General features: G+C 39.0%; 1 protein-coding gene across 4 annotated transcripts in view; it reads right to left on the bottom strand.

The window, feature by feature from the left end:
* LOC122069984 (CSC1-like protein RXW8) overlaps positions 1-7,159 on the bottom strand; it is a 132,943-nt gene extending 125,784 nt beyond the window's left edge. For 3 of the 4 annotated variants that reach the window (XM_042634093.1, XM_042634088.1, XM_042634104.1), the window contains exons 1-2: positions 6,685-7,159; positions 5,091-5,479 (exon numbers count right to left, since the gene is read on the bottom strand). In XM_042634093.1, coding sequence (XP_042490027.1) covers positions 5,091-5,374 — 284 coding nt within the window. In that variant the 5' untranslated portion in view covers positions 5,375-5,479; positions 6,685-7,159. Of the gene's footprint in view, positions 1-5,090; positions 5,480-6,684 lie in introns of those variants that run through there. The other variant, XM_042634095.1, reaches the window with a different exon arrangement.
* Between the last annotated feature and the right edge of the window lie 5,942 nt (positions 7,160-13,101).

Below are 13,101 nucleotides of genomic sequence, written 5' to 3' on the forward strand. Positions count from 1 at the left end.
AAAAAAAGAAAAATATGTCTTCCTCGAGCTTTCCCTGCTCTTGTCCCAAGAAGACAGATTCCTCAAGTAAAAATCCCGCATCAAGTGGCTTGAGCTTGGAGACTCTAACTCTGCTTTCTTTCACCGCACCATTAAGGGGTGCATCAATGTCAACTCCATCCCTCTTCTCTTAGCCAGAGACAAATCTACTCTTCACAATCCTACTGACATAAAAAATAAAGCCTCTTCCTTCTTCACCGATCTCTTTAACCCCCTTCCGCTCCCCTTCCGTTCCCCTCCCTACCCCCTTCCAACTCCATCCCTCTTCTCTTAGCCAGAGACAGATCTACTCTTCATTCACAATCTTACTGACATAAAATATAAAGACTCTTCCTTCTTCACCGATCTCTTTAACCCCCTTCCTCTCCCCTCCCCACCCCCCTCCCCCCCCCCCCCCCCCCCCCCGCTCAATAAATTTGCTCTTGACCACCTCCTTCCCTCCCTTCAAGCCATCCCCTCAGATGAGGAGATCACCTCTGCAGTCCTCTCCCATAAAGCCAATAAAGCTCCTGGGCCGGATGGATTCAGTTTCAGTATGAATTTCTTCTCCTCTTGCTGGGATATTATCAAAATGGATCTCATCAGAGCTATCAAACGCTTCTTCTTTAATCCCAGTCAAATCAATCGTGTAAACCACACCTTCCTTTGCCTCATCCCCAAATCAGATAGAGCCTCTTCCATGCAGGATTTCAGACCCATTTCCCTTTGCAATCTGATTTACAAAATTATTGCCAAAATTATAGCCAACCACATTCAAAGGTTCATTGATTCCTTAGTCAAGCTGAACTAATTTGCCTTCATTTCTGGTAGGAGTATTGCAGATAGCATCATCCTATACCATGAATTTGTCCGGGGGTTTGAGTGGAAATCTCATGGATCGGTGCCCCTTCACAAGATTGATCTTCATAAAGTTTTCAACTCTATATATTGGGACTTCATCTCAAATATCCTGCTACAAATATCCTCCCCCTAATTTTGTCCATTGGATCCTTGCATACATCTCTACGCCCGCTTTTCCATCTTAGTGAACGGCAGCCCCAAGGGTTACTCTCATTCCTCTGTTGGCATTCGCCAAGGCTGCCCCCTCCCCCTTTCCAAATCCTTCACTATCCTTCATCTCATCTCTCCCATTCCCAAATGCAAACCCCTTTCCCTTACCCATCTTGCATTTGCTGATGATTTGATGATCTTATCTAAAGCTCACTACATCTCCATTTCTTCCATCATGTCTTCCCTCCATCTTTTTGAGAACCTCTCAGGCCTCTGGATCAATCCTATTAAATCTCGCATCTTCACTTTGGGGATTTCTAAAGCTGCTTCTGGCCGACTCCTTGAGATTACTGGATTCGCCCTTGGTACCCTTCCAGTTAAGTATCTCGGTCTCCCCCTCATCCCTGCTAGGCTATCTACCCATCACAACACTCCCATTTTAAACCTCCCATGGAAAAAACTCCAACTATGGAAGAGAAAACTCTTATCCTATGCAGGGAGGCTAGAACTTTCAGATTTGTGCTCCAATCAATGTCCCTCTATTGGTCTAGAATCTTTGTTCTTCCCCCCTCCACCATCAAAGCAATTGAGTCTCTCATCTGCTCCTTGCCTCCTTTCTTTGTAAAGGATCTGACTCCACAAAGTTCCTCCACCCCACTTGTTGGAAAAATGTCTGCCTCCCCAAATCTGAAGGTGGCCTGGGCCTCAGGCGCATCAAAGGCATTAACTCAGCTGGCATCCTCAAGCTCATTTGGAGAGTTCTGACTAAGCAAAACGGCATCTGGGAGTCCTTAGTTTACTCCATCTCTTAAAGAAAGACTCCCTCTGGTCCACTTCCTCTGGCCCGAATGCCTCTTAGATCTAGCAAGGTATCCTCAGCCTCAAGCCCATAGCCATGGATGCCATTTCTTACTCCATAGGCAATGAATGGATGGTTCCTCTACCTTCCTTTGGCTCGATCCTTGGCACTTGCCCTGAGTGATTCTTCATGCAGTCAGCCCCAGGATCATCTATTCCTTTGGTTTAGATCGTCTCGCCACTATCGCTTCCATCATCCTGAATGATGTCTAGGCCCCTCCCCCGCTTGGCAACATTTGCACCAATCTCCCCCTCTTCCCCCTAGTCATAGAGGCGAAGAGGACTCTATCATTTGGAAGCCTTCCCCCTCAAACCTTTTTAGTTCCTCCTCTTCCTGGAACTTTGTGAGATCAAAATCCCCCCTTGTCCCTCGGAGGAAACTTCTTTGATTCAAGGGGCACATCCCTTGTCATAACTTCACTACCTGGCGGGCTTTTACCAACTGTCTTCCCACCCAGTCCTACCTCAACTACAGACACATCCAATTTCCTCCTGGATATTGTCTGTGTTGGAATGGCATTGAAGAAGTTGATCATTTGTTCTTCTACCCTTTCTCCTCCATCATCTGGAAAAAAGTCCTCGGTTGTTGTTGGCCCTCCAGTAGGAGAGTCCCCCCTTTCAGTAGAGAATGGATCTGGGTTGATATGACGTTTAGGGGGCCCACTATTTGTGACAATGCTGCAAAAACTCGCGTTCTGTGCCACCATAAACCACTTCTGGATGGAGTAGAATCTTCGAAGATGGACGTCCAACTCCCGCTCATATGACAAGATTTGGATGCCATCTTCTTTGACGTTAGCACCAAGCTCGCTAATTTCCCTACCATTCGGTTAGAGATTCCCCAAGGAACAGACTTACTGTTATCTCCTGGGAACTTCCTCTCTCCATCATCTCTTCTTCTCCCCCCCCCCCCCCATTGATGGCTTGTATCCCAAAGTAGTGTAGTTTTCCCTTCTTGTTGGGCTTACTCCCTTGTTTGTCTCTCTGTGAGGCCCCCCTTCTTGTATATGATTCTCTTTTAATATATTTCACTCATCCAAAAAAATAAAAAACCACACATTTATCTCCCTCACTGCAATACACAACCACCTCTCTCTCACTTTTTTTAAAACTAATCTTTTCTCTCCTAAAACCAGAGAAGTGCATACCGCAAGAGCATACAGCGGTGGCAGGAGATATGCAACAACAGGAAGACACAGTGTGTGGAGAAATGCAAGGCTGGCCGGTGAAGGAGGAGAAGCCAGATAGGGAGAATGCGTAATGTAGCAGTAGGTTACTCTAGGTAAACAACTTCCAATATAATTTCAAATCTGACCTCTCTAATTAGCCTCAACAGAAACCAGAAATAGTAGAAGAATCAAGGGAAATAAAACCCAGAAATTAGAAGATCAAACCTGCCCGACAAGAACCAGAATTAATCCCAAACAAATACTTGCAGTAGCAGGGAAAATAACCCAGCAACAGAAATCAACAGCAGAAATCGATCCCAGGCAGAAATGGGTCTCGGCCAGAACAGGAGAAGACCTGCAGTTGGCACCTGGCTGAGAAACAGGGGTTGAAACCGTGGTCGTAGGCCTCCCTTGAGGTGTTCTTCAAACCCTCCAAAGGGTCTCTAGAATGGCAGGATAAAATATGAAAACAGAGCCCAGCCAATAGGCTCAAACTCCACTTACCAGTGATCAACTTGAAGAATCAGAACTGGACTTCTACAGGCTACGGCTCTGGCTTGATGTCTTCAAATAAATCTGACTGAATTCACTCACTTTCTTCTCACAAAAAGCAATAACAGAGTACAGAATAGAAGGAGTTCAACAATGGTAGATATGATTGGGAAAGGCAATCTCAGCCTGGGTGTCTCACCCACAACTATCTCAGCTGTTGTCTTCCCTTCTCAGGAGAGGGATCAAGCAAAAACTGCAGCAATCTTCATTATTCAATAGTGATTTGTGTCTACAAAAGACCCTCTTTATATAGAGGTCTGAAATTACAAAATAGAAGCCTGACCCAAAATAGAAACTAATAAAAATAGAAGCTAATTCAAATTAGCAACTAATGAAAATAGAAGCTAATTCAAAATTGAAACTAATGTAAATAGAAAGGAATGCAAAATAGAAACTACTTCCATCTTCTAATTAGGAAAAAAAATAGCAGCTAATAGGACTTCCAAAACATAACGATACTACTAAAATAGGAAACTAAGAGAGCTTCCTATGCTGGGCTGATAGGCCAGCACAGGGATGGGGTGGTGGCTGCTCTTCATGGCTTCTTCTTCTTCCTTTGGTATTGGATCCCATGATGGGGATCTACATCAATGCGCCGGGAAAATACATAAGACACAAGGAAGAGAATATTGGTGAGAGGAAGATGTGTTCAGCAGCACTCCAATCGCTATGGAGGAGGAGGAAGAGGAAGCAAAATACATTTTTGGTTCTAATACAAGATGAATAGAGAATGCTAACTGCAAAAATATTTGGATGGAGTGTTGCAGAGAAGGTTGACAGCAAATTGAAAATAGGATCAACTACAATAGATTGGAATTGATTTACAACTACATGTTCTATAAATTACAATAGATATGGTGCCCTTTTATAGGAGATTCTCATTGCTGTTCTTCCACAGAGGATTTATGACAAACTTGACTATCATGCTACAATTAGTGGTTATTGGTCCGTGGTATATAGTAGATGGTCTTGGATGGTGATCATAGTCGGTGGCTGTTGATGTTTACTTTCAACAACATCCTACATTGGAACCTTTTAAACCAGTCACTTAGACAAATCTAATGGTCCCATCCAAATACAAGCTTGTTGATAGTCTTCAAAAGAAGAATTGAATAAAAAATTCTAATCGTGACTGAAGAAAACTTCCATTCTTAATGTTATCACTATATGAAATACAAAATTATAGGTTAATGACACCCATTTGTATGAAGACTTATTATAGGTCTGGCCTGTAGCTTGTCAATGCTTAGAAAAGAAATGAAAACAAAATTATCCTAATCATTCAGATTTCTGACAACAAATCTGTCCAACTTTTGATGAAAATTTTTTTTGGATAGCTCAATTACTTCTTTCAAACGGAACTTCTAGTGATGCAATCAGCAAGAGGCAATACATATATTGGTCAAATAAATAAATATATTTAAAATATATAATAAATAACTTTTTCGCCTGTAATTTTCAGGAATGTGAGATTTCAATCACCTGAAAACTAGTATCCTCAGGAAGACCACAGCATCTAAGCCTGCAAGTGCTAAGATCTCCTCTTCAGATGCTTCCCATGCCTTAACAATCCAGCTAGCAGAAGGAATGAACCTCTCAAAGTGGAAGGCATCATCATGTTTAATTTTCTCTTGAGCAAGCCTCCGGCCAAAGTACACACTAACATTGCCAGGCTGTTTTCTTAAAATAGAATAAACTGACAACAGCAGCACACACACGCCTACATTGATGCTAGCAGAAGTTAAAAGAGCAGAGAGACTCGTCATCTCTGTCTACAACAAATGAAAATCTTTAGCTGTCATTATTCCAAAGAACACCATTCAATCTTCTAGGTTTTCACTTGTGTTTGGGCAAGTTCATAAGGGCCACAGCTGCAAGAAGAAAGGCAGTATCACAAAAGTTTTAAGCTCACATGCACACATTAACAAAAAAATTTAACATTTTTTCCATGTGCTCAAGTTATGTCGAACTGGTACGAAAATTAGTAGTAAAACAGGATACAGGAAGGGAGTGTTGCAACAGACAAATCATAATGAAGAAAATTTATGAATTTAAAACATAAATGATATTAAAAAAATATTTAAACAGTTTATCCAGATATACTAATAGGTCAGATTAATTGTACATCCAATAGGTTTTAACGGAACCCTGTAACCCTTACAATAGAAACTTAATATCATATTTCTAAACATAAACAAAGAGTGAGATGGAACCAGCTAACACCGACAAGTACATCTAATCACTTACAGCAGCCAAACCAGATGGGAAACTACCCCAACCACCCCCCCCCCCCCCCAAAAAAAAAAGGTAAAAAAGTGAGATTAGTGATTTGAGTTTGTGGCATCCATTATCTCTTTCGTCCCCCACTCTTTCTCCCTTTGGAAAAATTAGAATAACACATCAATCATAAAGAGGAGAAAGCAATCAAATTCGATTTCAGACTACCCAACGGCTAAGGAGTATTTTGTATCTGAGAAGATCATTCACTATGTAAAAACAGAAACAGCCAATTGATTTTTATACCAATAAAACTTTGACATGTTACAGGCAAAGAAACACCAAATGTTTTTAAATTTCTATATCTAGAACACCAATGCATGTTAAGCCTCAACTATTTCAAAAAAGCAAAGAGAGAGAGAGAGAAAGAGAGAAAGAGAGAGAGAGAGAGAGAGAGAGAGAGAGAGAGAGAGAGAGAGAGAGATTAAATATTTTCTCAGTAAAGCTTAATTGATTCCTCCTGCACATAAATTGACTCATCAAGGCCCAACCATTGCGTTAGAAGTCATGACTGAAACGCTTCATATCATGGAAGAACGCTGGTAATGGACTGAAAAAACTTAAGCAATTGATGGCACGAGATTATCGCCACACACACACGCAAGAGAGAGACACGAAAGCATTAAAAACGAAAATGGATCAATCATAGGGACACATTTCAAACTCGAATGAGAAGATATCCAATCAAAGATCATAGAAACAAGTTCAATACCAACTTATAATTAAAATTTTAAATTCACCACAGAAACGAAAGAGCTAAAAGCAAAGACATTGAACACCATGAAACAGAGTGCAGTACCGTCGCGCCTGCTTTTGGGATCGACGGTGATAGGAAGAAGGAACTAATCAAGAAAGAAACAGCGGCCCGAAGAAAGCGAAGCAGGCCTTCAAAGACAAGTTACGGAAACCGCAGATTGAAGGAAAATGTATTAAATATCATCCGCCATTTTCAAGCTTGCTTCAACTTCTGAAAGAAATCATCGGAACGCAGAGCACAACTGAAGAAGACAAGGAACCCTAGAAATGCTAGGGAGGATAGATCGTCTTCGAAATTCCGAACAACAGGGAATCGTCCACCGCGAAACCTCAGAATGTTGCCATGAGAGCATGCGTGCCAGATATTCATTGGCTGGCCGATTCCTCCGTGAAGCCGTAATACTACGTGGAACGAATCATCGATTGCCATCTGTTCTCCTAAAGCCGCAGCGAATATTGTTGGAAGTTCAACCGCCTTCAACGGCTAAAGAAACGACCTGTCCTGCCTGAATACAACGCTACGCAGACAGAAGGAAAGAAAATGAAATTCGAAAAAGGGCAAAAGCTTATGTAAATGTTCTATTCGGTGCCCCACTTGCTTCTCCCGTTGTCCGACATATTAAGTAAGACACGTGTAGAATTCCTTGATATTAGCCGTTTGGGTTCTCTCGGGAAGTTTTCAACTTGGTTTAGATTGAGCCCGGTTCATGTCAGTCATAATAATAGCTCTCAAAGTTAATCGAATCAAAATAAATTGGTTCGATTTTGATCTTAAAATTTAGAATCTTTTTTGGTTTGGTTTGATTCGCTTTTAAGAGTGATACAAATCAAATTACCCATTTTCAAACCGAATAAATTATAGTCCTCTTCAATTTTTTTATTATTCTGGATGATAAATTCTATTCCATTTTAATGTTTGGAAAAAGTTTATCCAAACGTCTAAATAGGACACAAATTGAATACAAATCGGGTAAAACTAGATTCTGAACCAAATAAAAAACAGAATCATGCCGATTTGATTCTGGTTTATATACACAGTCTCCTATTCGATTTTGTTTCACTTTTTGATTTTCACATGTCGTATGAATCAAACTGAAACTGAATCAATTGACACCCTTAGGGTCCTTAAAATCCAATCTAGCTTCTACACAAGAAAATATATAATAAATAATAATTAACTATAACCTAGCCCAGATGGGGTGACTTCAACTCTTATTCGGCCGAATTACCCCGGTTCCAAAACTTGGGGAAATCGGGCAAGGTTGACCTGACTACACCAATAACCAGCTCGGCTCAACTTCTGCCTGCTATTCCCAACATTTACCACACTAGCCCAGGAAATTTTGAGTTGGGTTTAAATGGGCTTGGGTTAGGCCGGCTCTAGTGATCACCCTAGTTTGAGGTCGTATGCTGGGTCAGTTATGATGTATGTGGCTCCATACATAACCGTAAACATAATCAGGTTCATAATATAACCTAAATATTACTCAGGTACTTAATCAAGTATATTATTAGAAACTGGGGTGGAGATTGATATCTTGCCTATCAACCCGTAGGGTAAAACAATAAAGCATTTTATTCATGGCCCAGTAAGCCCAAGACCAAGCCTAGCCCATTCAAGTCCAGGTTATGTTTAGGTGACCAATAAGGACTTCAGTTTTGACAAGAAGAATTTTTTTTTTTTTTGGGTGCAACAAGAAGAATATGAATAAAAGTATGGTTGACTTGAAGTCAATGTTTAGGACGTTAATTCTAGGCCCATACCGATTAGCCCGACCAAGTCCAATTGAGAAAACTCAAAACCGGCCTGGACCATTTGTTAAATTTGTCGGGTTCAAGTCCGGACCAAACAACATTCGGGCATTTCCATGTGGAGGCCAAACCCGACGACCAGCCTCACTGGACCGACCAATTAAGAGCCCACCTCAGCCCAGAACTTATAACCACTGTAAAATCCCTAATATCACTGTTAGTAAATACACATTGTAAAATTGAATCTGACACAATAATATATAGTCACTGTAGGTATCAACCATTGATACACCAAGACAAAGTATAATTACAATGGTAGGGAACTCTCGGGTATGAGGATAAAAATATGGGAAGGGTTCTCAAAGCTAAAAGCATTTCCTACGCCATCTCACAATGTAGTAATTTATTCTTTTTTTCAAGAAATTGAAAATAATAATAATAATAATAAATACCAATGTGAGAGGGCGTACTAAACACCTTAAGCTCAAAGATGTTTTTCCCTAAAGATAATTACTAAAGAACAATTTTGTATAAATAATTATGGTGGTCCATACAAGAATTTTACTAGGATCATATTCAACACATGTACACATATAATATGAATGCTCACATTTATATTTTGGAGTGAAGTTCCGAAAATATACAATGAGATAACTCTATGAACAATATTCCCAATATTGTCCCTAGTTAAGAACACTTTATAATTTCAGAGCAATCCATTAAATATAAAATGATAATGCAAATTAATTTTACGAGAAAAGAATGCTCCCCGATTGCACCCTCTATGCCTATACATAGGATCCCATGAAAAGATGCCCCTATACCTTTGGATAGATGCATGTGCATGCATTTCCACGACCCAAGTGCTAGTGCAATTGCCAGACAACCATGTAGTGTTCTTTCTCCTTAACTTTTTTTAAAATACTTTAAATTGGGTTTGATGAACCCAAATATCTAATAGAGGCATAGGTTGGATCAACCTTTTAATTCGCAATAAGCTGAATTGAAAGATATTGAACCAGCGATCTTCTTCTCCTTTTGGGGAGAATCAGCTATCAAGCTTGGGGTTGAGTTTTGTGGCAACAGCAATGGAACACCTCACCGTCATTCCGAACCTGGTTGAATGGGCCTGGAATCTAAGTACGAGCCATGTTCTAGATTTATGATGGGCTTTACATACCTTGGTTCATGCCATCTCCATACCTCAATTTTTATTCTAAATATTTTAAAACCAGCTTCTTTTGTTTTAATTTAAAATATTTATACGGACATACTTTAGAAGAAAAAAATTTATTTAGTTAGTGATAGGTTACAATAACATTTATGTAATTTAATCAGGAAGTAGAACAAGAGCTTGGTTTCTAATTCAGTTTTCTACATCAAAATAAGTCTAAGTGTAATATAAAAGAGCGATTATTCTCTACAGTGAGTGCGGCGGTGCAGTGAGCATCAGATGACTGAGAGCATCCCGGCGTGTCCCCCGAGATCCTCTTTCGATGCTCACTGCACCGCCGCACTCACTACGGAGGATCTCCACATATAAACTTATAAAGGTGTTAGTTCCTAATTCCATTTTATCCATAGAAATTTAACTGAGCCTAAAAAGCCTAAAACTAATTAAGGTGTGACGAGGAAGATCCTGAACAACTTTATATGGAGCCAACATTGCTAACGATAAGGAAATGAAAGAGAAGTATATATATTTTCATTTTGGATTTTATTTTTCGTCATTAAGCCTCATGAAGTATAATGCTTCACTATTTGTCACATGGTAGTACATAGGTTAGTCCATGTGAATAAGAAGACCCCACATATATAATCCAAAGGAAGTAAGAAAAGTTATTCAAACTCCAAAGTTTTAGTAAAATTATCAAAATGCTATCGTATGGAGATGAATATAAAATACAAAATGGCACTTTTTGTAATTTTAGCTGCTTTCTCTATTCATTTTAAGATGAGATTATTTTAGAAAAATTATCAAATGCCATCATATAGAGATAAATATAAAATACTTCACCAAAAAAGAAAAATGACGTCTTTTGTAATTTTAGCTACTATCCTTATTCATTTTAAGCTGAAATTGTACTAATGAGATGCTTACCTGGTCTTATATCACATGGACTAACCCATGTGGTAAATAGTGAGTGTTTATACTTTAATAGGTTTGGTGACGTCTAGAATCACCCCCCCCCCTTTTTTTGGTTAATCAATCTCCAAAGATTGAATTTGAAATATAATTAAAAGAAACGGAAAAAGAGCCTTTGGGTCTGGGGTAGTAAACACGTGAACACAATAGGTGCAAAATGACCGAGCTATCCCCTCCCCTATGTGCGTTGAAGATGCTTTCACAGTCCCACCTATGCTCTCATTGACCCACATATCTAACGTTTCTTGCGGCAAACCAGCAAGTTTCTTCCACCCTAATAGAAATTTTCCATGACTATGGCAGTATGAATAGTACTAGACTATTCAGGTACATTATCCATATGCTTGTGCGTGCGCATGTGAATCATTTACTCAATTCACATACCGCATTTGATAGATTGTTGAGACTTTTTGGACCTTCACCAAAGTAATTATGAGATCACAATGGTCGGTGAAAGTTGATCAGGATTAAAAGAGAAATTTTCCAAAGAGAAGGGAAGCTTCCACGAAAGCTTTCATAAGAAAGAAGGAAAACTAGTTGGCATGTGAAAAAAAACTCAGAAGGAATTTCCATTTTTAGCATGTTTGGTAAAGCTGAAAGCCTGATAGTGATGGTGGGAATTAATTTTCCGTACTTGAAGAATCAATAATAGGTCGAACCATCGAAGTGATAGTCACCCTGTTGACTTATGTGAGAGAAAATCATGTAATTTTCCCAGAAAAGGAAATCTTTGAACACAGAGAAAAAGAGAGAATTAAATTTTGAACTAAATGTACAAAACCTCATCTCCCTCGTGCACAGAGAGAGAGAGAGACAGAGAGAGAAGTAATGATCCATAAGAGGTAAGGCCCAACCATTTTGAATTCCAAGAAACCAAATTTTGTTGCAGAAATGGAGATTGCGTAGCCGGGTGGGTGATTGAGTCGGTGAGGTAGTGAGGTGGTTGATCGTAGTCCTTGATGAGTTGCAGGAGGAAGATTGTGGTGGTGGCAGTATTAGTTGTCCGTGTTGAACTTGTGTTGCTCTCATCCACAACTCATTAATGCTCAAATTCTAAACACTTATTGGCCGGAGCTTAGTTTCAATGGACATCTAACTGTACTTTAGTTTGTTTTGAACTATTTTGGCTTCTTGTAAATTCCTCCTCTCTGTTTTTTAGGGTAGAAGTAAATTCCTCCTCTCACCAAATAAAAAAAAAAAGAAGTAAATTCCTCCTTGATAGCTACACTTCTAATTAATTAATATACGATGAAGTTGACAAAAATTATTCTTATATGACTTGTCAATTCCTATACAAAAAGATGCTGATCCTTATATATTATTGTACTTTTTATCTTGCCTATTTTTCATATTATTTTCAAAATGAAGTCTAAGTAACATAATTTTTTTCGGCAACATGGATGGATTATTTTGTCATTTCAATTGTTAGGTATATGATGAATCATTTGCATAGCCCACATATAAGATATAGCTCCTTTTTTTTTTTTTTTTTTCCAATTCTCTACAAGGCTAAATCACATATTATTTGATTTTCTTTTTTAATCCCAAGTATTGTAATTTATACATAATAAAATCAAGGCAAGGACAACATATCTACCTTGTTTCCTATGAAATGAAAAATCCCACCCTTGCTAGATGCCCTTACGTGTACTCTCATTGACCCTGACGCGCTAGTACATGGACCACACAACCTGAAAATGATTCGCCTCTCTAAAATCAAATTACATTATTAGATTTTATCCTCAAACATGTTTACTTAGCTTTAGCATTGATTGGATCACCAAGTGTCATATAATAGCATTGCTGTTATGTTATAATTTCTTCTATCTTGTATCAAAATCCACACTATTAGGGGTTTTCTTCTTTCTTTAGGCCACGTTTATTTGACGGGAAAAAAAGTGAAAAGATAAAAATGAGTGGAAAACATGTGCTTATTTTCGACAAACTACTACAAATATGAGTGTTTGGATAAATGGGATGGAAAAATTACTAGACAATATCATTTAATTGAATGATTGTTGTCTACTAATGTGGTAGTTAACTTTTTCCACATATTCACTTTCAAAGTCCTACCATGGAAAAATTGTTTTGTGCCTATCTCTCCTCCTCCTATTTCCTCTTTTTTCTTCCAAAATTCAATCTCGCTTTTATTTCCTCTCTTTCCCATAGAGGTAGAACCCACTAAAAAATATATATTCCATTATTTCATTTCTTTCTCTTTTATTGTCAATCCAACTCACAACATGTGGGATTCACCGTCATAAATTTCTCATCCGCTTTTATCTGTCAAACAAATGAGACTATAGGAAATAGTGGGTTGAAATCGTCTGCAATTCCGATCTCGTACAATTCCGTGCAATACCCCCTTAAGGCGGTGACACGTGTATTGATACCAATACAATGGTCCAGATCTGATACAACTAATAAAACATTAAATCAGTGAAGAGGCATTTAAATCAGATCTGGACCATTGTATTGGTATCAATACACGTGTCACCGCCTGAAGGTGGTATTGCACGGAATTGTACGAGATCGGAATTGCAGACGATTTTTTTCCGGAAA

This window comes from Macadamia integrifolia, chromosome 2, assembly GCF_013358625.1.
Source record: "Macadamia integrifolia cultivar HAES 741 chromosome 2, SCU_Mint_v3, whole genome shotgun sequence".
Classification (NCBI taxonomy): domain Eukaryota; kingdom Viridiplantae; phylum Streptophyta; class Magnoliopsida; order Proteales; family Proteaceae; genus Macadamia; species Macadamia integrifolia.